Source organism: Colossoma macropomum, unplaced genomic scaffold (genome assembly GCF_904425465.1).
Source record: "Colossoma macropomum unplaced genomic scaffold, Colossoma_macropomum, whole genome shotgun sequence".
Classification (NCBI taxonomy): Eukaryota; Metazoa; Chordata; class Actinopteri; order Characiformes; family Serrasalmidae; genus Colossoma; species Colossoma macropomum.
In genome coordinates, this window is record NW_023494788.1 from 2995324 (window position 1) to 3023318 (window position 27995).

The 27995-nt window shown below is 41.5% G+C and overlaps 1 protein-coding gene across 1 annotated transcript; it reads right to left on the reverse strand.

Moving 5' to 3' along the window:
- Positions 1-10: 10 nt before the first annotated feature.
- ldhd (lactate dehydrogenase D) lies at positions 11-27991 on the reverse strand. The gene is made up of 11 exons (XM_036568051.1): positions 27796-27991; positions 23451-23563; positions 21580-21721; positions 20054-20195; positions 16892-17051; positions 15707-15906; positions 9805-9933; positions 8365-8492; positions 5775-5865; positions 4208-4319; positions 11-2686 (listed from the first exon to the last, which is right to left on the reverse strand). The coding sequence occupies exons 1-11, from the start codon at positions 27880-27882 to the stop codon at positions 2521-2523; spliced, it is 1470 nt and encodes a 489-aa protein (XP_036423944.1). The 5' UTR covers positions 27883-27991; the 3' UTR covers positions 11-2520.
- Between the last annotated feature and the right edge of the window lie 4 nt (positions 27992-27995).

Below are 27995 nucleotides of genomic sequence, written 5' to 3' on the forward strand. Positions count from 1 at the left end.
CATTTATAAACTATGATTTTACTCAAATGCTCCATATTAACCCATTCATTTTGGACTCGCTCAGGAGCGCCCTCTAGTGTTTGAAGACATTACAAAGTGGTAATTCTCCTCTGTACAAGCTCTCTGATCATACTCAGCTCAGTAAGCTTCATGTCTCTGACAGCTAAGCTGCTCGGTCAACACTGTGTGCGTTTGGTCAGTTCTAATTCAACTGAGCTGATTCGGCGAGGAGCCAGATTTACAGGTCAGAAACACATGAATATGAAATACAGGATCTTCATCTCATCGCCTGGAAGGACTGAGATGAAACCTGTGAGGGCAAACCTGAGTAGACGCCATGTCACAGCGCATTCCACGCAGACGCATGGAGGCACCACACGCATTTCTGAAAAGCTTATATCACGATGGCATTAGATACTACACACCTGCTGAGCATCAGTTTGGCATCTGATGGATGAAAGCCGTGCAGTCAGAGGTAGGAACATGAGATGCGGTGAAGACAATTTTACGATAATTAATTTTTAAAAATGTGATCAAAAACTAGGAATACAAGAACTTTTATATGACACTGCATCACTGCATTCAGTTAAACGGCCAATTACATTCCTACTACATTCTTAGGGTCTGTTCAGGCGACGCCTTTTCAAACTGTCTCGTGTGCTTCTTTTCATTGTTCTCAATGGAGCAACAACCACAGTGCCCAAAAATCTGATGAGTGTCATAAAATTTGCCGTATATCATCACAGCTACCGTTCAATATTGAGAACGTCTTCTAGTCATTAACGGAGAAACAGCTAGTTTTGGCAGTTTTCGAACACCCTGAGCTGCACAACTCTTAGCCAAAGTCCTTACTGGAAAGTCTGTTCACTCGGCGGCCATATTTGCCACACCACCAGACAGTTATTTCCAGCCATTCAAGACCAGACTCCTCTCTCTGAATAGGGAGAGACCAAAATACCCAACACTGAAGGTCAAATTACCATTTCAATCACTGATAAAGCCTGACAAAAATCTCATAAACTGTTTGTAGCGTTTGGCTCAGTAACGCACTAAAGCGTGTTTTTTCAGGTTGTTCTGGCTACTGCGCTTGGGCAGGTCTCGACAACGAGGGGCAGCTTTTCCCCACTTGCGGCACAACCAGTGAGCTGACTGGCTCATTTTCTTGAAGGGCGAGACTATTTTTACCCTTACCCCTTGTTTTCGAGTGTCACCTTGCCCCTTAGAACTGAGTTTCAACAGGTAGTGGCTGAAATCTTCCATACAAAATGGGACCCTCAAATAAAAAGAGCATCACTTCATTAACAGCTACTAGTGCTGCTCTGTAGGCGACCCTGCCAGTCTGCAGTGACAGCAGAGGAGGGTAAAGTTCAGCTCCTCACTGCTGGGCTTTAGTTACATTTAGGGAATCATATGCCCTTGAAGAGCGGGGGGCAATTACTTATTAACGCCCACCCCTAATTCTTCAGTGATGTGAAGCTGAAGTCAGATATTCGCCAGTTTCTTGTTCAAATTACCGTTCCACCTTAAATGGAGCAGCAGTTGCATTCTGGCGCTTCAGGCGTCAAAACTGCTGCATCACTTAAGGTGGAACGGGACATTTAGCTACTGATACATCACAACACTAGTGATTTTTATGCTTGTTATGAAGAAAAGGACCATAATACATTGAAACGACATTAAATTAAGATAAAACAATGGTTGCTGTCATTTTTAACAGAGAAAATTCTGACATTTGTGGGGTTGTGGTCGCTTGTGCAGCCATCTTGCCTGTTTTTCTTTTTGCCTCTGAAAAACCTCTGTTTGGAGGGCCATGTAGCCCATGTAGCCTAGACCTACCCCTCTATCTCAACAAAAATCAGGACACCCTACCCCTACACATGAACACGCAAAACAGGGGGCTAAGGGTTAAGTGGTAGGGGCGAGGAGTGAAATGGAATTGGGACTTTCTCCATGAACTGATGCCATATTTCAACCAGTGACCGCCTCCTGCTTTATAACTCTGACTCGGCTAATAGATTAATCCAAACTGAACGTGAAAAAGGGTTTTATATTATAGTTATAAATGTCACTTGTGAAATAATGAATAGAAAACCCTTTTTCACCTTCAGTTTGGATCGGCTCAGTGTTCTCTCAGAGTGGTTTCACGTTTACCTACTTGTCAGACGAATGCGTAACCCTGCCCCATACGAAGCGTGTCCTGCTTATGTTTAAGCACGAAACGTTTAAAAAGGCGTCATCTGACTTTTTTGGGCACAATCAGTATTCAAACCTGTTGAAACCACAGCTACTCTACCTGGGAGCCCCTTTGAAACGTCTTTTTCAACAAAACCTGCAGTTGTTCAGTGTTCTTGAAGTACGATACCCAAGCTGTGCTTAGAGAAGCTTACTGTGGTATAATTTATCATAATAATGCTATATCATCATGTCATCCGGCCCTAATCTGCAGTGCAGTAAGAAAGCGTCCCTGGACTGTTGGAGTGGTTGGATATGGTAGAGTCGCTGCTGGTGTCTCCTCGGCCTCTACAGGACCTTCCCCGGGTTCATGAGGTTTTTGGGGTCCAGTGTGGCCTTCAGGCCCTGCATGACCTCCATAGCCTGCGGTCCCAACTCCTCCCTCAGCAGGGTCCGCTTCCCCAAACCCACACCATGCTCACCTGTGCAGGTACCATCCATGGCCAGTGCCCTCCTATATAAACACAGGGAGAGAGACAGATTGCTGAAAACATGTTATAAACTCGTCTGGCCATGGTATGACATTGATAAAAAAATAATGAAAATACCAGAAGCCTCCTGAGTGACCATCTCAGATAAGCAATATGCATTGGACAAGCAGGCTGGATGTGGATATTTTCATTTTTATTTTATTAATTTAAAGCTAAAGGCTAATACTGCTTAATTTTGATAAGAGTGCAGTGATATGAGTAATAAATACCAAAGTTTGAAAGATTTAATACGCCCATGTGGAGATACATCAAGGGCCAAATTTGCTCCAGTCTCTGTATTTTTTGGTTTTGGTGGTTAAACACACCATACAAATTCACGTCCTTATTAGTGCTGGTCGATATCCTAATCATTATCGCAATATGAGTTTCTGCGATAAACATATTGTTAAGAGCTGCGATGACAGATCAAATTACCTCACACAGGCAGCGCCAAAGTGACATGACTAATTTGGTAGAACATAACATTAGAAGCCCAACAAGTGCTTCTCTGTGCTGGGCTTGAAGTCAGAAATTACTCTACTAATCTACTAACTACTAAAAACTGCCTGTAAAACTGCTTAAAATGTGATGAGTGAGAGTAAATGCATAGGCTGTATAGTAAACTGTATGAAGCAGTAATGACACTGTTACAACAAACCTGCATCATCATGAGATTTTTAATGAACGAAATATAGATGTTTGTTTTTGTAAGCCAATTTTGAAAATAATATATATTATATATATATATATATATATATATATATATATATATATATATATATTTGTGATTGTAGCCTCACTGCCAGCACAAATAGACAAGGCTGGTCAGGAAAACCTGACTGTCTTTAGATTGATGCACATCACAGAACCCACTCTCGTTCCAATAGCTACAAATCGTCCACAAGGGGGCGCCTTTAGCAGTCAAATAGCTTTGATGCTTCATAAAAGCAGCGTTTCACATCAGTGACACTGTGTCCTCATTCAGCCTTACAGTGCACAAAAATGTGCGGGCAGTTCTGATATAAGTAGCTATTAGTATTTGATTATTTTTATTTTGCACAACAGTGAATGGTTCATTTTTGAATATGGATTTTTTAGATTTGCCATTTGCTTAAAGGAAAGGTTAGTTAGATTTCTGTTCACACAGCTAAAGAAATAAATAAATAATCAGATAGAACAGCTTTATCAAATAATACATTTATGCCCATATCGTGCAGCCCTAGTCTTGTTTAAAATGAATGCAACTGCACCTTTTTCACATAACACTCATTTAAAGGCCACACTGACGCTTTAAAGCCCCTCTACCTTAGAAACTGAAGAACATTCAAGCCTGGGAGTATAAGGCAAACCTGAGATGGTCAGCCAGGAGTTCTGAAATCTGATTTGTGGTGATCTCAGAAAGAGAAACATATTAACATACTAAATCTACAGAAAAGAGGAGCATCAAGCTAAAATTATCAATGAAAGATGGAGAAAAAGAGAGAGATAAGGAGGGAGGTGCAGACCTGGCCAGCCTATCTGTGAACTCGTGAACTCTCTGCACTTCATCCGGGTCGTTAGGGTCCAGAACCATAATACAGTGGAAGTTTCCGTCTCCTACGTGACCGGCGATAGGACCTCACCCAAAAAAAAACAACACCATTACAAACCATCCCACCAAAACAAACAGTAGGGGTGTAAAACCGCAACAATGCACTGCTCTGAAGGAGGAGATTCAACTGCATCCATTTTGTAATATTACATCTGATTATATTCCATTGTTAAAGACGACAGATCTGACGCCAGGTGTCAGTATCACACTGATATCAGCAGAAGATGCTGGAGGGGATATCAGAACGGGAAAAAGAAAGAATATGATCCAATCCTGTACCAGATCTATCCTGAAACAGCACTCACACTGTGTGATGTCATTAGCTGTGTTGTTCTGCCCCTGGGGTTAACAGAGCGGCTGAATAGTTTCAGCATCACAGACTACTTTTAGATCATCATCTTAAAGGGGAAGTCCACCGATTTTGCAAAATTACTCCCATCATTCAATGGTTTTGATGTTAACAAAATCATTCAGAGTGGTTCGCTGTGAGTTCCCCTTTAAGTGAAGTGCTTTATTTACAAATAGCTAATTTCAAAGCTTAGTAGATTTGAAAGAAAAATATTTAACCCTTGTGTGGTGTTCAGGTCTGTGGGACCCATTTTCAGTGTTTACCAAAATAACAAATGACGCGATTTATTATTATTTCAACCTGAGATTTTTGGTCTTTGCTCATTTTCTGTGAAGAACATATAAAATAACCCATTTTCAGTGACGTCACTCTGTTCACCCCCCACACATTTATATTACACATGTGGTGTTGGGTGAACCTGCGGGGAGTAAAAGTGTGGAGGTGCTGTGTCCTTCACTCTGTTCTCCTCCTACATGGCCTGCTGTTAGTGTGTGTGTCTGTGTGTGTATGTGTTTGTATATGTGTCTGTGTGTGTGAGGGTGGACAACATGGACAGGCTGCTGACTGGCTACAGCTGCTAAAGGAGAACCCTACACTGGTGAAAACTCTACACCACTCGTGATATTTTAAACATCTGGTATTTTTACATTGATTTTTATGGCTGTATTGATTTAAATAACAATAATGTGGTGGGTCCACCAGACCACTGAGTAACAAACACATCAACACCACACAAGGGCTAATGTGTATCAGCCGATACTCAAAGTTTTAATATTGGTATCGTGCCGTCTCATTCACGTATAATAATATTCCATCAAACTTGCCCTTTCTGGCTAAAATAAAATTCAAGCTATTTTTGAATTTAAATAAAGCTTCACTACTTTGTAAATATCTCATTCTCAAACTCATTCTGACATCAAAATAATAAAATCACAACAAAAATGTGAGATTTGAGAATAATAATCAAATCAAATCATCGGTCAGAGATTTAAACCTCTACCTGACCTTCTAGCCCAAGACTAGGATGGATTCACATGATTAGTGAATCTGGGTGATTCTGTGCAGAATAATTTCTAAATTTGTAAGTGTGTATTTGCTCTTATAGGGCAGAACTGGAATAATGAGTCTGTACCTGTGAGGTTGTTTCTCATCAGGTCCTCCTTGGTCTCCACTATGATCTGAGGCAGGCGAGACAGCGGCACACAGACATCAGTGGCATACGCCTGCAGAGCGAGAGCGAGAGAGAGAAGAGCTGCAGGTCCAGTCCGCTGTAGAAGGTGTCTGGGCTGGTGAAGCCACTGTAACCAGCACATTTTCACTGAAGGCTTCACTCAAGGGTTCTTTAGTAAAGACTAAAGACTGTATAGAACCATGAACACTCAAAACCATTTGCATGCTTAAAGGGTTCTTTAGATGCTGAAATGGGTCTTCAGATTGATGGAGAATGTGTTTTATATAATTCTGTGTAGAACTTTTTTGATAATGGGTCTATATAGCACTCTACCAGTTGCCTGACCCATGGGCAATAATGACAGCCCGCCAGAGAGGGCGGGAAAGCAGTGCCCGAGCCTTGCACGCCTAGGCTGCGAGTGACAGTGGGAGACGGCCGTCAGCCACGAGAGAGAGCAGGAGAACGATAACAGCCACAAGAGGCAGGTATTCTAATGACATGTCAAACAGCAAAGAGCCAGTGACCCTCTTACATCCACTCAGTCCTTTCACAAGGGCGCAGATGGAGAAAAAGAGTGCACGTCCCAGCGTGCCCCACAAAGTGAGCAGAGAGTTTGTGGGGAATGGGGGGCACAACAGGGCAAACATCACCAATCAGAATGTCAGTCACATTTCTTTTCTGCTCCTGTTTATGAAGATCGCATACACTCGCACACTAATCATTCTCTCAGTGTGGACCAGAGTGAAAGTGGAGGCTCCAGTAACTTGACTCAGTGCTAAAAGAGTCACTTGTCAACCAACAACATGATTTCAGGTCACCTGTAGGGTGACGGATGTTGCACGAGTCCCAAACCCCTGGGCACCGCCTCCTGTCCCGCAGCGAGGCTGGCAGGCTGTGCCTCATGTTGGATCCCGGTGGCCAAGCTGAGGAGCGGGGGCAGTGGTGGGAAGGCAGAGCTCTCTGTCCCTCTCGGTTCAGGTGCTCACGCTGCCCTTAATGACAGCCAGCATCAGCGTGAGCACCTTTTAAAAATAGCAAAGAGGGAACAGAGAGAGAGAGAGAGAGGAGGGAAGAGCAACTGAAAAGACCGAGGGTCTAAAAAGCTTGGCTCTGAGAAGTGGCCAGCTTTGGTTTTGAGTTGATTTGTTTGTTTGGCATGAAAAAAAAAAGTTTAAATGGCTGCTGCAACTTTCAGCCCTGCCTCCAGTGTCCTTCCTGTGCCCGGTGTAGCACAGGGTTCCTGTAGTGTTACAAGCTTGACATCTTAACAATATCAGAACGCTTTTTGGTGCTATACAGAACCCTTTCAAGAAGGTTCCACACAGAATTATACAGCACATTCTTCATCAATCTAAAGAACCATTTCACCATGCAAAGAACCCTTTAAGCACGCACATGGTTTTTGATTGTGCATGGTTCTATACAGAACCACTGTCTTTAGTAAAAAACCCTTGAAGAACCATCTTTTTTGAAGAGTGTATACTATACTACACTACAGAGCTGTAATTTTAACGACAGCCCACATTGTCAACCACGTTGTCGTAAGTTTTAAATGGGGAAATTTAACTCACAGAGCTTATGAACTGCCTTCTTTTTTACTAAACTATAAAACTATAAAAAAATACGTCACTTTGCCATCACTATCATAAGCTGTGCATAAACAATTGAGTATTGCTTTATAAATATGTTCTTTAATGTTCTACATGTGCTATGAAGTCAGCTTCAGTTCAGCTCTTAAACAATGTCTTTTCCTAGATTTCCTGTCCTGTCATCAGTGAGCAGAATGGTCAGGTTTTTGGGTGTTTTTACTGTAGCCAGTGTGTGAAATGCCCCCTGGTATTCGGGGGTCCCATGTTGGCTGACTTCTGCAACACTGGCTGGCTACTAACTCACTCAACATAGCGGTGCTGGTTTAATAGTTCTTCTGAAAATGCTCTTTTCTAGTTTGGTACTGCGCTCTTCACACAGGAACTGAGATCTTACTCATCTCCTCTTCTGTCTTTGGTTTGAGAAATGAGTAATAATTCACTCTTTCTACCAAACTCTTGGGAAACTGGGCGAGTTTTCAGAAACACAAATATGCTGCGGTATACTGTAAAGTTTTTCTGAGGTTTCTTGGGCGTAGTTACAGTTGCTAGGCCATGAAGGACCAACTGGGTGAACTAAACTGTTACAGCGCCACCCTGAGGCAGAGCAGTGCTGCATCTCTGGTTAGTCAGGAATACCAAAGACAGAACTTTCCCTGTGTTTGTATTTGAGCATCTAATTGTCCCCATGGACAGCATAACATCATAATAAGTTTATTTTCAGGGACCCCCTAAACTGTCCTGTCGCCAGTGAGCAGAATGATCAGGTTTTTGAGTGTTATTACTGTACTGTTAATATAATGAGAAAAGCTGATAATCGTAGACAGTTATCAGAATTATTAGCTGGTAACCGTACTATCCATAAACGTGATACAATAATGTAACAGTAGTGATATAGTAACATTATTTTCTGGTTTCTTCTCAGCTCTGTTGATCAGTAGCACTTCTGTTGTTGTTGTTCTCACCTTGCAGCCCGGCCGCAGTGCCTGTGCAGCGTACCAGGCGTCATGCCGAGCCTTCCAAAGCCGCGCCCGCGTCTCCTCGTCCTCCGCCCAGGCAAAGTCAGAACCGCCGTTCTCCCTCGTGATCTCCTCTGAACATACACACTTTTAAATTTAATTTAATGATTTTTTATACCTTTTACAGACTTCACAACATCACACAAACTTAAAAATATGCCATGTATTAATGTATTCACTTATTTTTAAAATAATTCTGGTTTTAAAATGTTTTGGCTGAGCCAAGTTCAAAGTTGTAAAACACTCAATATAGGCACAGCTATGACCACCTGACCAAAGGAAGAACCTCTTGACTGTAATGCTGCTCAAATGGACCACCGAGTGAACTGATGAAGAACCCAGTTCTGTTCAAACGTTTCTTAACTAGAACCAGGCTGATCAGCCTGATGTCTGTGTAAGTTCTGCCGTAAGCAGCATCAAACCCAGGCTGAATCTCAAACGCCTCCCTCCTTCCAACATAGTGTGCAGAAGGATGTATAAACACTTTTAGCTAGATGCTAAATAAGGCTGGAAATCACATAGAGGTGCTAATGGAAATTAGCATTGCAGTCGTGGTGGTAATCTGTTGAACAGAAACTATTTATAAAGCATTAAACAGTGTTATTTATTATATGAGAAAAGTTAAAGTTCATGGAATGAGCATTTACATTGACGGGTGACTGAACGTCCTTGTGCTCCTTCAGCAGTTGCTTAGCAACAATGACCTTGTGAATGAACTACATTTCATGGTAGAATAATGGTTAATAGTTACTAATATTAATAAAAACAAATTATTTATTGAAACATTGTGTATTTTATCATATTTTATGCTGTCTGCCATGTCGTGAAAGCAATAAGCCACTCAAGGCTGCACATTACAGTGATTTTATCACAGGCTTTTTACTCTGCTTAGTGTTGATCTCTCATTGCTTATTTTATTTAAACAGACTGGTTAAAAAAAATCAAACATGGATACAAGTTTTGAGATTTATGCATAACACGATATCCTGGTCACTGGCCCTCTTCTGTTCCCCTATCAAGATCTACTGCTCTCTCTCTTACTTACACCGTCTTTTCAGTGTGTTCGCTGTCCTCTAACCCTTCATCGGTGGTCAATCTCTGACCACAGATCTGCTGTGGGCTGGATATTTATGGTTGGAGGGATATTCTGAACAGGTTTAATATACATGATGACTCTTTAGGCATCTCAGAATTTAATGCCTAACGTAATTAAAAATGAAACACTTGATCTTACATTTCTAAAACCTTCTCTAAGACTTTTTATGGATGTGTGGAATCTCTGACACACAATTATTTGACACACAAGCCGACATGCATCACTACTCATTTCAGTCCACTCTAAAGCTACAGTACAATAAACAATGCAGCACTGGCACACACACACACCTGTGATGGACACCTGCTCCTCTAAGCTCTTGGAGCTGCCGTGGAACTCCAGAAACAGGGTGGGTGTCACCGGATAGGAGAGCGAGTTGAAACGATTACACGCTCCAATCATCACATCGTCCAGAAACTCTGAAACACAGGACAGCAGCATTAACAGATCATTATACTGACCTACGACACTCGGAAGCTTGATCGCTATGCTAATCTATAATGAGGTACTCTGCAACATCTGCAAGGAAGAGGCTGGACTAGAAATCATTCTGATCCAATGGAGATACTTTTCATTAGCTTGCTCTGAATTACAGCACTGTAGAGTGCAGCCTGGTATTCGGGGGTCCCATGGTGGCTGGCTTCTGCAACACTGGCTGGCTACTAACTCATTCATCATAGCGGTGCTGATTGATGTAATAATTCTTCTGAAAATGCTCTTTTCTAGTTTGTGTCTTCACACATTAACTGAGATTTCACTCATCTCCTCTTCTGTCTCTGGTTTAAAAAAATAAAGAGTAATAATTCACTCTTTCTACCAAACTCTGGGGAAACTGAGCGAGTTTTCAGATTTACAAATATGCTGCGGTATACTGTAAAGGTTTTCAGAGGTTTCCTCAGAGCCGATTTATGAGGAGCCTGGCCACTTCTTATTTCCTCCATTATATCAACTATACTGCATATACTGCAAAACGCTAGAGGACGCCTGTGAACGAGTCCTCAATGAATGGGGGTGAATGGAGCTCAACGGCTAAAAACGAAAAGTTAAAATAGTTTCTAATCCTTTAGTTTTAGAGAGTAGAAGGATGTATTTCACTAACAAAAGCAAAGAAAACATAACCTGTATGTTTCCTTTTTTCTACAGCAAACGGGTTTTGGGCAGCACGACGCTAACATTACTGCTACTGAGTGCTGATTGGTTGGCAAGTGGAGCAGCTCATTGGCTATTTGTGCTCAATGACATCATGAACGTACATGAGGCGCCATTTTAAACTCTTATAACTCGAGTTTAAAAGCTCTTAAAAATATAACAGTAGTGTTAATATGTGTTTATGCTGTTCTGTGTTCAGGTTATGATTGGATTCTTTTACATTAAAAATGTTTCAGCATTTATAAACTATGATTTTGCTCAAAGGCTCCATATCAACCCAGTCATTTTGGACTCACTCAGGAGCGCCCTCTAGCGTTTGAGAAACATGGAAGACATTAGAGAGCGGTGATTCTCCTCTCTACAAGTTCTCTGGTATCCTGGGCATAGTTACAGTTGCTAGGCCATGAAGGGCCAACTGAGTGAACTAATGTGCTACAGCGCCACCCTGAGGCAGACTAGAGCGGCATCTATAGTCAAGAATACCAAAGACAGAAGCTGATTGTGGGTGAAATAGCTAAACAATGAGCTTTCCCTGTTTTTGTATCTGAGAGTTTATTGTTCCCTAATGGACAGCATAAAGTCATAATAAGTTTGTTTTCAGGGACCCCCTAACTTTTGATTTTGAGACATTCAGAGGGTCCAAGAGATTAATTAGGGGGTACTGGACCCCATAGGATCCCCTGTATTTTGCACCTTGACTGTAACAAGGACTGTGGCTAGCTAGAGGCCTAAAGGCCAGAGAAATGCAGCACTCTAAAGAACCTAAATCTGCGTGTTCTTTCTAAGTAGGTTAATCTTGCTCTTGTGGGTACAAAATATACATGTACAAAGTATGTCTTGTAAATACTTTTCCAATGGCCAATAAATGTATCTCACCAAAATTCTCCTGTCTTCATGTAAACTGAGGGGTCTGGTGAATCTGGTGGTGAATGAGAAGCGACTTCAGCCTCGTAAAAAGTAGAAAGTTAAGAGACATTTTACAAGAAACTGTTCTACTTTTGAGGAAAAGTTTCCTGCCGGAGATGTGAGAAAAGCAGCTATAACTGAGCTAAAGCTTAAAGCAGCGCAGTTTTTGTTTATATTTTTAGCCTAAACCAGCACATCAGCACATACTGAGACATTTGGTTTGATTTTTGTTGAAAGGACAAAATGGCTCTTCTTAACATTGGAGTTGTGACCCCTGTGTTAAATGTTAGTATCACATTAACATTTTTAATATTTTACACTGTGATCCATCAACAGCTAATAACAACTAACAACAACACTCACTCTAATAAACAGCAGCAACACATTTACAGTTGGCCACATGGATTCACTAGAGAAAGCAAATGTGCTGGTGACCACGCAGGACGCAGGGTCACCACAATGCTTTTATTATAAAAATGTTTAAATCCACCAGCCCACTGTCCAGTTCATTAAGGGTTTCGGAATTAGTTGACGAGGGTGTTGGAAACAGATGAAACTGAAGGGCTGTAGATTCCCAGGAGCAGAATTAAACATGACTGAACAATCATAACTCGTTCTCCTTCCATGCTGTGATGTAACTGAGTGAAACAGGGTATCAGGGAGGGTCCCGAGCGTTTTCTCTCCAAGACAGGTGGGAGGGGAAGGTTTTATAGATGGGGCAAAAGTCATTACATTTAGATGGAAGATTACAGGAAAACAAGAAATCAGTCTTTTTAATGATATAATATGATGAATTGTGCTTAATATGACCAGGAACATGAACACAGTTCAGGCTGACTTCAGGAGCTGCAGAGTGGTGTTTGTTTTCTAAACTCTGGGCTGGACGGTCAGCTGTAAACAGCACTGTGCTGTGCATTACTGTACATTAATGTGAGAAACTGCAAATCTTGCATTTTCTTCAGTTCCCCTGACTGTGTTAGACTTTGTACTGCTCCTAGATAAGCCACACACCTGCAGTACATTAGTCATACCTGCCGGCTGATCGATTAAAGCAGAGCTCCATTAAAAAAAACATCTAACAATGCAAAACACTGATTTTCTTACTATTTAATTTAAAGACGAGGAACTGAATGTTTTGGGTAGAGAGGCACAATAATATCTAAGTCATATCTGTGCCAGGAGATGCTGACATTTGAGTGATAGTGAGACCAGAAAGTTTAAGTGATGCTGAGCTACTGTGCCACAACATCTGCATTTCATTCAATTTAACCATGCGGCAAAAATTTCATCCACCGAAAATTTCCAGCTGAAAATGGTGGAACGTGGCTCTTTCAGTTTTCAAACAAAAGAAAAAAAGGCTGACCATTCTGGCCAAAAGAAGCTAAAGATGAAATAGTCAAAATATAATCTTAAATAAATAATTTGAATGGTAATCAAAATGAAAAACAATGAGTATTAAATAAATATATAAATAAAGTTATTATACATACATCATCTAAACCGCTTATCCTTCTGGGTCACGGTGGGGTGCTGGAGCCTATCCCAGCTGTCACTAGGCGGAAGGCAGGATACACCCTGGACAGGTTGCCAGTCCATCGCAGGGCAGTTATTATTACTATTATTATTAAAAACAGTGTTTTCTTCGATCTCCTACACCGATCAGCACAGATCTGTTCTAATAGTTTGGGCAGCAGATCAACAGTTAATAATTAACACATTAATAATACTGAGCAACTCAATATCTTTTGGTAATAAACTTTCATCCCTCTGATTTTGAAAGTTCTGTTTGTTTGATCCTGCTGAGGTTTATAGCTCTTTCTTCTTTAAATGACGATCTTGATGACCTGAGGTGACTTGTGTGCTAATAGCGCCCCCGGTGGAGAAACTCCAGACTGCTAGGCTGGAGTTCGGGTGCATTACAGATGAAACAAAATGAGATGTTTTCCATCTTTATAATGGAGTCAATCTGGAATTTGACTTTACATGCAATTGTAAAACCATGAAGTATTATATTATCATTTAATACCTAATTTTATTTTGCAAACTATTAGAAATTAAACTAGTACTCTAGTTCTCTCAGTTGTCCTTTCCAATATAGCAACTTTTGCAGTGTCGAAATTATGACTAGCACAAATAAAATTATATAAAAAATAACCCTTTGTTTTGGTTTTTGGCTGAATTTGTCCTGAATTTTCATTTTTTCATATTTTTTTGTAGTGCTAATGCAGAATTAGTAGATTTAGGCCTGATTTCTACATTTTATAAGTGCTTATGTCTCTGAATCAGCAGATGTGTACATGAAAAATACTGAAATATATAAATCAGCCTGCAATTCCCATCAGTGCATCTGTAGTTTTGGGAAGAGTTGGCTTTCTTGTCATTGCTAACGTCCATGTGGTCATGGCGAAGGTGGTCAGAGAACCTGACCATGACTGAAGAGATCATGGATTTAATCCCAGCTTAAGGCTACTGGCACTGAGCTCCTGAGAAAGACACTAATCCCTGTGTTACCGCAGTGACGCTGTAGTGAGTGAGTGTAAGACACTTTGGATAAATTATAAATGTAGCCTATAGGATTGTTCAGAGACTCTGCTGCTTGTTTCTGTTCAACAGATAAAACTATTGGTGTTTGTATTTGTAAACAAATCAGAAGTAGGTGCATCTTCAATTAGACATGGTGCTGGACGTATGGGGTATATTTACTGACTACAAACTCTGTTAGAGGAAACCAGTAGAAACATTTTAGTGTGAGCTTTATCTACAACAATAACTTAAAAATAAGTCAAGTTAATGTAATAAAATATAATAATAAATAAATATGCCTGACATCCCATTCTAAATCCATAGTCATTATTGCAGCTCTAACAGCTTCCACTCTTCTGGGAATCTTTCTACAAGATGTTGGAGAGTGTCTGTGGGAATTTTTGCCTGTTCATCCAGAAGAGCATTTAAGAGGTCAGACACTGATGTTGGACGAGAGGGCCTGGGTCACAATCTCCATTCTAGTTCATCCTAAAGGTGTTGGATGGGGTTGAGGTCAGGGCTCTGTGAGGGCCAGTCAAGTTCTTCCACACCAAACTCACCCAGTCAGGCCTTTATGGAGCTGCTTTGTGCACTGGGTCTCCGTCATGCTGGAACAGGAAAGGTTCTTCCCCAAACTGTTCCACAGAGTTGGAAACATACAGTTGTCCAAAATGTCTTGGTGCTGAAGCATTAAGATTTCCCTTCACTGGAACTAAGGGTTCTAGACCAACCCCTGAAAAACAGCCCCATATCATCATCCCTCCTCCACCAAACTTTACAGCTGGCACAGAGCAGTCAGGCAGGTAACGTTCTCCTGGCATTCACCAAACCCAGACTCGTCCATCAGACTGACAGATAGAGAATTTGATTCATCACTCCAGAGAATGCGTATCCGTTGCTTCAGAGTCCAGTGGCGGCGCTTCACACCACTCCATCTGACACTTGGCGTTGTGCATTTTGATCTTGTGTGTAGCTGCTCATCCATGGAAACCCATTTCGTGAAGCTCCTAACTTGTAGTTCTTCAGCTGATGTTGCTTCCAGAGGCAGTTTGGAACTCTTTAGTGAGTGATTCAACAGAGGATAGGCACTGTGTGCTTCAGCGCTCAGCGCCCTGCTCTTTTAGTTTACATGGTCTACCGCTTGGCTGAGCTGTTGTTGTTCCTAGGCGCTTCCATTTCACAATACCAGCACTTACAGTTGTCTGGGGCAGATCTAGCAGGACAGAAATTTCACAAACTGACTTGTGGCAGAGGTGGCATCCTATGACAGTGTCATGTTTAGAGTCACTGAGCTCATCAGCACGACCCTCTACTGCCAATGTTTGTCTGTCGAGACTGCAAGGCTACGTGCTTAATTTTAATCCACCTGTTAGCAATGAGTGTGGCTGAAACACCTGAACTCAGTAATTAGGAAGGGTGCCTCAGTACTTTTGTCCATATAGTGTGTGTATTTATATAAGAGTATTAGTGCATTATTATAAGACTATTATAAATCATCTATTCAACATTTGGATCAAATCTATTATTTTTTCTACTTTTAATAATGTATTCATATTCTGAAACATCGCTAGTAGCTATATGTTGTTTGAAGGTCTATCACCCCCTGCTTCTCACCGATGCGGGCGATGGGCACTCCTGCCTGCAGCACCTGAACCGTGCTGTCCACCGCAGCCTGGACGGAGGGGAAGGAGCACACAGCGGACACCATGCTCTCCGGGATTCCATACAGCCTCAGAGTCGCCTTCGTCAGAATACCCAGAGTTCCCTCCGAACCCACAAACAGATTGGTCAGATTAAAACCTGCTGAAGTCTTCCTACAGACAGAGAGAGAGGAGGGCTGTTCTTCACTCCAAAGGGGCACTCCATTAATAATTCAAAATTTCTGCATAATTAAATGGTTAAGGTAATCAAATGGTTTAACAGTTAAAGTCGTTCAGAGTGGTTTGATGCAAAATGTTCTGTTTTAGAAAATGTTAGAGTCAGAAGTGCCTCTAAAAGCTCCCTCACAGAAAATTACATGAAATAGTATAAATCTGCAGCGCTGTGAGGCAAAATAAATTTTTTTCCAGATTTATCCCTATTTTATCATCATCAACATGACATACAAAAACTCAGAAGACACATGTAGGTCCACCGGTGGTTTTGAATAGTGAATAAAATGGCCATATTTGTGTTGCAGACAAGGTGACCCCTGGTTCCTATCACCACCACTGTAAAGACATCGGTAAGCTCAATCTTAACAACTGAAGTATGTAGAACATTTGAAAAATTGGTGGAATTCCCCTTTAACTAGATGGCTTTCACTTTCAAATTAAAATATTAAAATATATAATTTAAATGATGTACCATTCTTAAATGACTATTATATTCACTATAATTATTATTAATTATTGTAGATTTTATTTTTAATTATTATAATAAATATTAAATATTAAATTCATAAATCTATTCATGTAAGTCAGTTGATTTAGACTTTTAAAATAGGTGTCGTATATAATTTTTTGTATGTTTTTAAAATATATTTAGCAGTTAACTAGTGAAATGGAATATAGTTGAAGTTTAGGGGGCAACACAGATCACACAATACATAAAATGACCACCATATATTTGTAGTGAAATTATAAAACCCATTAAAATCCCAATATGCATTATTTTAATCCTGGTCAGTGCATCACCTCCGCTCCCCACTCTGAGGACAGCAGTACTATATTCATCATTCTGCAGACTTCTGTACTGAGATACGTCTCTTTATCACCTGAACAGGTTAAAGTTCATTGGTGTGTTGCTATGGTGATGTACCTTGGTCGGCGCCCCCTGCCTGCAGTGTGGAAGACGCTGCCGTCCGCCAGCACCACCTCCAGGTTCAGGACGTTCTCCCGCATGGTGCCGTAGCGGACCGCGTTGGTGCCGGACGCGCTGGTGGCCGCCATCCCACAGAGAGATGCATCAGCGCCTGGGTCTGAAAACACATCAGCTGTGTCGATACTCATCCTCCCTGATCCGCTTACAGTGATCGCATCACAGCGCGATCAATTCAGAGCACATACATCTCCGTCTGCTTAACTCCTGCATCTGAATGCAATGAAAGTGACAGGAGCTTATACTACACTCATTAGCGCTGCGCTAACTGTAATCTAAAACCATCACAGACTTCAAACCCTATGGAGCTGACTTGCTCATGTGGTTTCTGACACTGTATGAAACACTGTTACCTATAAACATGGACTAAAGTACAGTGAAAACGTTAGGCTTCAAGAAGGCCACTACTGTTTTCCATGTACCTTCGTCTTTTTTTGTAGCTGAGCACATCCAGAGGGCTTCAGACCTTACATCAATCAGCTCTGCTGAACCAAGTGCACAAGATAAAAACTAACATCAGAGAGTCATAAAGTCGAGGGAGCGGAGTTGGAGGGGCAGAAAGCTAATAATAACTTAGTTAGCAGGCCAAACATGCCACGCACCACAGCACAAGCTTGGTTCCAGCTACCTGGTGCCATTTAGAGGATATCTGAGAGTGCAGGGTCGAGTGACTGATGAGTGAAAGCTGAAATTGAGTGTGTTTTGTGGCGAGTGTAGCTCTAAGCTGTCGTTGAGCTGCTATCATGCATTGTTTTTCTGAGGTTTTCCTGCCTCTGATTTTTCCCCTCTTTCTATCAGCACCACCAATCGGTGAGCTCCCACACCACCAATCAGTGACCTCTAAAATATAAATGGGTGAAATGTGTTTATTTGGCCGTTCAGATGTGAAATAGAAATTTGACACGTCATCATTTGAAAAACCATCATCTTTTTCTTAATATCGCATTGGGGTGTGGGAAAAAAACGATTCTTAGATGCATCGCAATGCAGACATGGACGATTCTGAATCGATTCATAAATGTCAAAAATCGATTTTCTAAATATTTAATTTATAACGTAACGTTGACGGAACGCAAAAGGCGGAACTTGGAAGTGGGTAAGTGCAGCGCCCGGACAGTCTGTGGCGGCACACAACAAAAACACCACTGGATGAACGAGAAATCCGTCCGGCTCCCTCTGCATTAAAGCCAGGTTAGGTCAGGAGTCACAACACAAACGATAAGAAGAGCCATTTTGTCCTTTCAACAAAAATCAAACCAGCTTGGGAGCCGCAACATTTAATGTCCAGTATGTGATGATGTGCTAGTTTAGCTAAACAGTATAAACGAAAATGCGGACTTACTTCGCTCTGCTTTAAGCTTCAGCTACAGCCGCTTTCCTCCAACTCCGCCAGAAAACTTTTCCTCAAAAGTTGATTAGTTTCTTGTAAAATGTCTGTCAGCTTTCCGCTGTTTTACGAGGCTGAAGTCGCTTCTCATTCGCCAGCTTCTTGCTGAACTTTCCCGTTCCACCTTAAATTCTGACTGAGGCGCCGAATGTAAAAGCAGCACCATTTAAGGTGGAACGGGAAAATTAGAAAGAGAAGCGACTTCATATTCGCACCTCTCGTTGCAGATTTAACGTACCAGGAAACCAACTGCGCTGCTTATAAATGTGAATAAGTCTATTCATCTCCAAATGTTCGTCTGTTTTTCTCTTTTCCTTTTTCGTTCGCTACTCGCTCGGCGAAACCTCGTTACTACGTATACAATGTGCTGCGTGGACATCCCTTACCACTTATCTTATTTCACCGTAACAGTGCATTTTATCACAGATGAGTAGCAGCAGCGTCTCCAAACAAGAGCAGTGAATGAGAGTCTTCTAGTTCACTTGCCACATCATTTCCATTTGTCTTATTAATAAAAGATATTGGATGTAAATTCATTATGGATCATTACAAATACTTTGTTTTAAACCTACAAAGTCGTCAGACAGTAAGAAAATAGAAATCATGTATAGAAAAAAAAATGCATCGAGATGCATCAATAATCGTTTTATAATCGCATCGCAGCCCTCTGAATCGTAATCGAATCGAATCGTGAGGTGCCTAGAGATTCCCACCCCTAATATCGCAGTATACCTTATTACTGTTATACCACCCAACCCTAATATCCACATATAATTACATAAGCAGAAATGCATCTGCTGAGTGCTGACTAGCTGGTGGGAGGATAAACAAGATGAACGATATGCAAGGCTGGAGAAACCAAGAGCTTTCTTGCAGAGGTCTGCGTGTGACTGTTTTTTGCAGTTTCACTCCTGCACACTCCCGCAAGATTTCATCCCGCTCCCGCCCACTCCCGCAGAAAAGCAGAATCCTTTGTCCCACTCCTGCCCGTGACTTAAATGTTTTGGCCCGCGTCCGTTTGCGCAGTTTTGTCAAGGTGAACTGATATCCAATGTCTGACACAGTCTATTCACAAATATGTTATCCTGTGCTGAAATAACACAGCAGTCATGGTCATCAGACTCACTATGGAGTAACTTCACCAAACGGCATTTATTCCCAGTAAACACCAAGCAGCAATTAAACCACAGAACGGTTATATCGGTTTTACTGTGCAGCTGTGGCCGTCGGACTGAACGCTCCGCCGTCTCTGTAAGATATGAGGATTTGCGTGTTGTTCTCAGGATCAGCTGCTTCGCAACTCTTTAGAATGACTTCATTCATTTTATTTGTTTTACTGTTATCATTTTTTATTGTTATATATGTGATTTAGTGATCGGTCTACATGATTTAGGTTATTCTTTAATTTCCGTGATTTCCCTTCATGTGTGCTTTGGCCTGCTCCCGCCTGCAGTGGGCTGGTTTCCCGTCCACTCCTGCGCGCAACACTGAAAATTAGTCCCGCGTCGCAAGATATTGTGGTGGGTCCTGCGGGTCCAGCAGGAACCGGCAGGAGTGCAGATCTCTACTTTCTTGCACTCTGGGCCAATTAAATCTCTTCAGGATTCTCCAGACACATCTTAATCCTTAACCAAGGCTTAAAAGGTGCTGGACTGAGAACCTGTACTGGCTGAGTCTGTGTGTATAAAGCCTGTCAGTGCTGTAGTGGAACTCACCTACAGGAAACCACAGCCCCGTGTCCCTCAGGTAGGAGTTCAGAGCTTTTCGGGTGACGCCCGGCTCCACGGTCACATCAAAGTCCTCCTGGTGAAGGTCCAGCACCTCATCCATGTTCCTCAGGCTGAAACACACTCCGCCCTCAGAGACAAACACACACAGATTCACTTCACCTGCAACTTATGATCATCTCTCCTTCAGCTTCATATCAAATATGACCGACTCTGCACATCTAAAATCGAAGAGACTGCACCTTTACTCTCTGAGTGACGTATCATCTGCTTATAATTATGCTTATAAACGTACATAATATCCCAGACAAATCTGTGTGCATGTACACAGTGTATAGGGTGAAGGTCATTTAGGTTGTAGTCAGAGACGAAGATTAAAATCTAGTCTTAAGCAAAAAGTTATTTTCAACAGGTAATCTCCACTGACCATGCGTTTTGCTCCTGCACTAGTGTTAGTAGGCACAGTCTAACGTTTTTATCTAGTTAAATAGGTTCTAGCAGAACATGCTTTAGGTCTCCCCTTATTTCCACAGCAACCTCATCTGTAAATTTCCACAGCAGAGAGAGACAGATATTTATCCAGGTTGGCAATAAAGACAATTTTTGGACCATATAAGTAACTTTTTACAGGATTACTGAGGTGTGCCATGAATAGAGGTGGGCGATACGGCAAAAATATAATATTGCGATACTTCAAGAAATTTTTTATGATACACAACATGCCACAATATTTATTTTTTTTTAGATATCTGATCAGTTGGAACAGAGAAAAAAAAAAACAGTAGTGCTACATTTTTAAAAATTACTATCAAAAACTGTGAATACACTGATTTTTATTTAATATTTGGCACTAAATACAGTTAAAAAGGACTAATTTTGTTCTCTTCATAATGAAACATGCAGTTGGTCAGTGCTCTACAATTACTGATGATATCCACAATACGTAGAAAAGCATATTGTATTGTATTGTGACATAATTGATCATGAAAATGATGTGTATTGTCATATTGCCCAGCCCTAATTTTCAGTTATATGACAGCTAGTCAGGCTCCACAAGAAAACTCCTCATAGAAATTCAAAACAGTTCATTTTATAAGCTTCTTATGCATCAACTCTCTGGTTCAAACAACACAGAACTGTATTAAATTAACTGTGTTTGTACTGTTTAATTGGATTTTTCTAGCCTCTCAGTTATTTGCACTCTTTTGACTGGATTGTTGATTTTGATTTGTAGCTCAGATGTACAGAATGTAAACCATTCTTCCTCAAATGCTTAAAAATTATATAGCAAAAACTAAATTGTGCCCCCTCCTCTCTGTAGTGCACTGTATGTCATAAACCAGCTTTATGACCAAATAGCATTATTTTTCAACTTAATAATTACTAATAATTTCATAACCTTTTCATGTTTCAGCCTTTGTTTTGTTGTTTCTCTAAGCCATGTGCCTTTGTTGTTGTTTTGGTCTGTGTCTCTTCCCTGGTCCTGACAGGACTCCCCCTGAACTCTCACTCACTTTCAGAGCCCCCACTCCTCCCTCTAGGCCTGTTCCTGTGCCAAAGGGGATGATGGGTAATTGGTGTTGGTGGCAGATTTTGGCCAGAGCGCTGACCTCCTCCACACAGCGGGGGAACACCACGACATCTGGGGGACGACACCTGACACAACAGAACGAAATGCTGTTCAATTAATTGTGTAAAACTAGAGCCATCGCTGCAAAACTGACCTCTCAGATGGACCTCCGAAGTCGTGCACCAGTTTGTGGTCAGAATACCACAATGCAAGCTACATGCAAGCTAACATTGCTGCGCACTTAAATGACAGCATAAGACTGGCAACCTCACCAAAATACCCCAGCAAGCTTTGTCAAACGTGATAGTTTGGAGGCAGTGTGGCTGTAGGTGGCTACAGTTTGAGTAGCTGGTGTTATAATATTATATAAAAGTGCTGAAGTTTAATAGTAGACTTACTTTCATGCGACATCACTACTGTAACACCCTTTTAGCTGGATGCTCCAATTTGTTACTAAATAAGCTCCAACTGGTCCAGAATGCAGCTGAGAGTCCTTACAAGGACCAAAAAGTATAACCATTTATTCCCAAACTGGCTACCTGTTAAATCTCGTGTAGAGTATAAGATCCTTCTCTTAACGTATAAATCATTAAATGGCCCTGCAGCATCTTAGTGAATTAATTCAGTCATACAAACCCACACGTACGCTGCACTCACAAAATCGCAGCCTGATGACGCTTCTAGAATTAGAAAAACCACAGCTGGTGGTTGAGCATCTTCCTACGTAGCCCCTACATAGGAAAACTAGACTGAAAACCTGTGTTTTTGCACGAGCATTTTGCTAAAATCAGTTGTTTGTACTATTACTCTCTAATATCTCTCCATAAACGGACTTAACTTACAAATTGTTTGCCTCTGTCTTGCTCTGTCTCCTTCTATCTTCTCTGCTGATGAGCTGATGACTGTCCTCCTCGCTTGATGGATAATTTGTGGAACACCAAGGAGCTTGTCATGCTAATCTATCTATCTATCCCTCTATCTCTCTATCTCTCTTTCTCTCTCTCTTTCTCTCTCTCTCTCTCTTTCACTCTCTCTCTCTCTCCCTCCCTTTATTTGAGCCCCTGAGCGATGTCTGCCACATGGGAGCCACTAGAGCTTCTAGATTCACAAGAGCTCCATCTCTGTTGGCTGATCTGCACAGTTTTGACCACCATGGAGCTTCATGCTGTACAAAGCTGTGCAAACCTCACCCTCATGATCTGACCCTCCTGCTGCTGCATAAACTCAAACTATCTAATTAACCATTGCTCCACCTGTTTTTCCCCGTTTTGTATTCTAATATTTTATACTAACACTGTTTGCTATCTGGTGTCGACCAGAGGAGGATGGGTTCCCCTTTTGAGTCTTGGTTCCTCTCAAGGTTTCTTCCTCTTTGCTCTTAGGAAGTTTTTCCTTGCCACTGTTGCCACCGGTGACGCTCATGGGGGCTCGGACCCGGATTTTTTTTTCTGTAGTGCTGCTTTGTGACGACACCTGTTGTAAAAAGCGCTATATAAATAACCTTTGACTTGACTTGACATCATTACGGTGTGAAGGAGCGTTAGCTTGCTTGTAGCATGTATGTAGCATAATTCATATTTCAGCACCTAAATGACCTCATATTTCAGAGGATCCAGTGACACTGATGAGAAAAAAGGGCAAAGTGTCAGCTTTGGAGCCTTTTTGTTTTCCACAGGACGCAACAGCGGCAGTTTTTGAGAACGCCATTCATTTTTCTCACTGAGAAAATAAACAAGGGTTCCCAATATGCGCATGACTCCGACTACAGAATGACTTCAGAGGTCTACAGGAACAGGACTGAGTAAGAAGTCTCACTTGTGCACAGACTCGTCCCTCCCGTGCTGTTCCCTGACCGCTTCACCCAGACTCACACCTTCATCCCCGCTGACCGAGCGGAACGCTGCTATTGCCCGCTCGAGGGCTCCACTCTGCAGGGAACACACAGAAAAGCAGCAAATCACAGCTCCAATATTTATCAACAAACAGTAAAACAACCAAACAATCAACAACCCTGAATACCTGGTTCAGGTGAGCTGATGACTTGAGGTGGGCAGTATGATGGTCTGTTATCGTTACTGTGATGAATTACATCATGGTACAGTTTTCTAAATATGTTTTGGGAATCAAGAGAACTTCTATAACACTACACCACGTTCCAAATTATTATGCAAACGATATTTTTTTCTGATTTTCCTAAATGGTCGATGCAAATGACAGTCAGTATAATTTTAAAGTCATCAACCTTTAGAGTATAAATCGAATTTTATTGAACAAACCTCCCAATGACAACAGTATTTTTTCAAAAATAAAAAAAACTCAAAAAGCACTGTTCCAAATTATTATGCACAACAGTTTCGAAACATTTTATAGATTGTAAAGAACTGAAAATGGTCATTTGTTGAATTTGCAGCATTAAGAGGTTACATTTGCTGAAATCAAAAGCTATTTCAATCAAAAACATCTTAACAGGCCAAGTTACATGTTAACATAGGACCCCTTCTATGATATCACCTTCACAATTCTTGCATCCATTGAACTTGTGAGTTTTTGGAGAGTTTCTGCTTGAATTTCTTTGCAGGATGTCAGAATAGCCTCCCAGAGCTGCTGTTTTGATGTGAAGGGACTTCCACCCTCATAGATCTTTGGCTTGAGGACACTCCAAAGGTTCTCAATAGGGTTGAGGTCAGCGGAGGATGGTGGCCACACCATGAGTTTCTCTCCTTTTATGCCCATAGCAGCCAATGACACAGAGGTATTCTTTGCAGCATGAGATGGTGCATTGTCATGCATGAAGATGATTTTGCTACGGAAGGCACGGTCCTAGAAGGCCCTGATGTTTCCCTTCTGTTTTTATCGATTATTTCACTGGAACTGTTCAGGATAAGAGCAGACAGGACTGGAGCTGGCAACCACTGCGCCACACTATAATGCGCAGGACAGGGGGACTACAGGAGTCCAGCACTGTGTTCAGAACGGTTTACTTATTAACTCATTCACTATTCGCTACACAGTGTTTACTATACAGTGAACTAGCTGTAGGATGACCATGGGCTGACCAAAGAATCACCATTAAGAATTCAGGCAATACTACGACAAGACTGACACAACATGTAGGGCACTATGTCTCTAATTTCAGAGGCAGCTAAAGAGAGCTAAACCTACAGGTCTCCACCTGCTGCCAAACAACATCAGGTTTTTATATTGTAACTGACCAAGATCAAGTAAAAGGCCAAGAAAAGATCATGACTAAGATCATAAGCAAATCACAACTGCTGGGGGTTTAAGGATGCACCATTACCAGCAAACTGAAAACAACAGAAGTAGATGTTAATTTATTCTGGTCCGACGTTGGTCTGCATCACAAATAAGGGTTATAATATTTAGATCTAAATAGGCCAGGAATGTCAAACTGGGGACCTTCCAGGCCAAAGTGCTGCGTAGATTAGACCTCATCTAATGCTCTGAAGTCAGCTCATGAAGGCCTTGCTAATTAGCTGATGAGCTGAATCAGGTGAGTTTAATGAGACAGTGTGCTGAAGTCTGCAGTGTTTTGGCCCGTGAGGACTGGAGCCTCACGCATGTGAAACAGACTATGAAAAACTAGGAGTTTAATGTTTTTTAATACAGAGTTTACAAAAATAAATTATTTAAGAAGAAAAGGGAACCGCCGGTAAATAACTGAATGAAATAAGATGATGTCACAGTGGGCTGACATCCAATCAGCAGTTTATGCAGTTACTCTGCACTGGTTGTAGTTGTTTACAGGCTTTCTCTATAAATGGTGTAAATCTGTCTGTTTTATGGTCTGTGCAGTAGAAGCGATAGCCATCCCGGCCATAGACTTAGAAAAGCGTATTGTGAGGATAACATCAGGATTTCTCAGAAAAGCAGGACACTGTAAGATAATTCAGAAGCGTCCGATAATAGCGTCTGTCTGTCATTACAGGAGATGGCTGCCAAATAGACCATTTGCTCTTAACCAAAAACAGATTTCCCCATTTTTACATATTTGTGCAAAATAAAAATAATTATAACCCACATCACACTGAAATTGTGACTGACAGGGTGGAATATTTCAGGCTAAACTGGCTGCCATATAACACCAGATTTGTAACAGTTATTTACACAATATTACTGTGAATACTGAAAAAAGCATCACAACTGCTTTATCTATTTTGCGATGAGTGGACACGCTGGACGGACCCACCCTATCAAATATAGAGAAAACAACAAATGATCAGCCTTTCTAAAGGCTTCAACGGTGTCCCTTATTCTTCATCATGGCACCTACTGTGATGGTACATTTTCTATAGTTAAGTACAGTGTTATAGTATAAATACACTGTTGTAGTAAAATACAGTATTACAGTACAAATACAGTGTTAATACAACTTTAATTTAGTAATATCTGAGATGGATCTTCAGTGACTGTCTATATCGGTGGGCTCAAACCTGGTACTGGAGATCTACCACCCTGGAAAGTTCAGATCCAAGACATAATATTCACAGAATGTTCACAGACACAACACATAATGTTCTCTATTGTTCAGATGCTCCTGGAGGTCTTCAGTACGTGTATTGGGTGGTGTGCTAGATTAGAGATGGGGCTAACCTCTGCAGGATGGTACAACCCCATTTCCAAAAAAGTTGGGACGCTGTGCAAAATGTAAATAAAAACAAAATGCAATGATGTGCAAATCATTTGTGCCCTATATTTCATTGAAAATAGTATAAAGACAACAAATCAAATGAAATTTTATTGTTTTTTGTAAAATATATGCCCATTTTGAATTTGATGCCAACAACACATTCCAAAAAAGTTGGGACGGGGCCAACAAATCTCTGTATGCAAGGTGTAAGGCCATTTGCTGGCCGTGATCTTTGGGCTTTCAGGCGGCACTGCATTAAAAACAGCCACGATTCTGTAGTGGAAATCACTGTATGGGCTCAAAAACACTTCTGAAAACCACTGTCTGTGAACACAGTTCATCACTGCTTCCACAAATGCAAGTTAAAACTCTAAAATGCAAAAATGAAACCAACTATATACAGGACACAGAAATGCTGCCACCTTCTCTGGGCCCGAGCTCATTTAAAATGGACTGAGGCGAAGTGGAAAAGTGTCCTGTGGTCCGACGAATCAACCATTTAAATTCTTTTTGTAAATCATGGACACTGTGTCCTCCGGGCTAAAGACCACTCAGCTTGTTATCAGTGCACAGTTCAAAAGCCAGTATTCATGATGGTATAGGGGGGCATTAGTGCACATGGCATGGGTGACGTGCACATCTGTGAAGGCAACATTAATGCTGAATGATATATATATATATATATATATATATATGTTTTGGCAACATATGCTGCCATCCAGAGGACGTCTTTTTCAGGGAAGGCCTTGATTATTTCAGCAAGACAATGTCAAACCACATTCTGCATGTATTACAACAGCATGGCTCTGTATTATTTACATTCTGTGCAGCGTTCCAACCTTTTTTGGAAATGGGGACCAGGGATCTCCAGGACCAGGACTGGGCACGTGCAATAGAAAAAAAAAATGCACTACGTTCCTAATGAACTCTGAATGCACACAAGCTTGAGAAACACATAGAAGCAGATGTCTAACACAAGGTACAAACAGGTGTGGACTCTAATGGCACTCTGACCCTCGACCTTCAGTGCAGGGGTTCTCAGCCATGTCACAGTGATTTGTGGGGGGCTGCTCTTGCAATATGTGATGTGTATCAGTGAACATGAAACAGCAACAGAATATTGGTGTGGACAACTGATTGGTCAGGTGTTTCTAGAGGCAAAGGGCAAGAAAACTGAAGCTGCCTTGGTGCTCTGTTACTGTGGGGCCTGTATTAATGTTGTTAACTGTTTGAAAACATTTTATTTACTTTTTTTGTTAAGTCAATTATTTTTTCACTGATTTTTAGGACAAAGTACCATCACAAGCCCACTACGGACCACCGCCCCCCTCAGTATGGGTCCAAGGACCACCAAGGGGTGCTTCGCAGCCCACTTGTGGTCCTCGGGCCAGTGGTTGAGAAACCCTGCTTTAGTGCTTCTCCTCTTGCATTACTGCTAAACAGAATGAATCAGGACTGGCCACCACAACAACAACAACAACAACAACAACTCCTCTCAGTATGAACTCTTACTCTGTGGCTGTAGCGCCTCCTGTCCGCTCCTGCGGGCTGTAGAGGAGGTTTTCTCCGCAGGGCTGATCTGAGCAGAGCGCTGGCCATCGGTCCGCAGCTGGAAACCTCCGCACTGTCCTCAAACCATCAACCACCACCAGCTCCCTTGCTCTCCACACCGAGCATAGCACACGTGCCCTTCCGGGATCAGCGCTGCTCCC

Excerpts from the sequence above, each read along its gene's own strand:
- ldhd (XM_036568051.1), bottom strand. The coding sequence starts at position 27,882 with ATGGCCAGCGCTCTGCTCAGATCAGCCCTGCGGAGAAAACCTCCTCTA. Across the intron at positions 20,196-21,579 it reads GAGGAGTGGGGGCTCTGAAA|GGCGGAGTGTGTTTCAGCCT; the intron begins GTGAGTGAGAGT and ends TTTGTCTCTGAG. Across the intron at positions 4,320-5,774 it reads GATGAGAAACAACCTCACAG|GTCCTATCGCCGGTCACGTA; the intron begins GTACAGACTCAT and ends TTTTTGGGTGAG.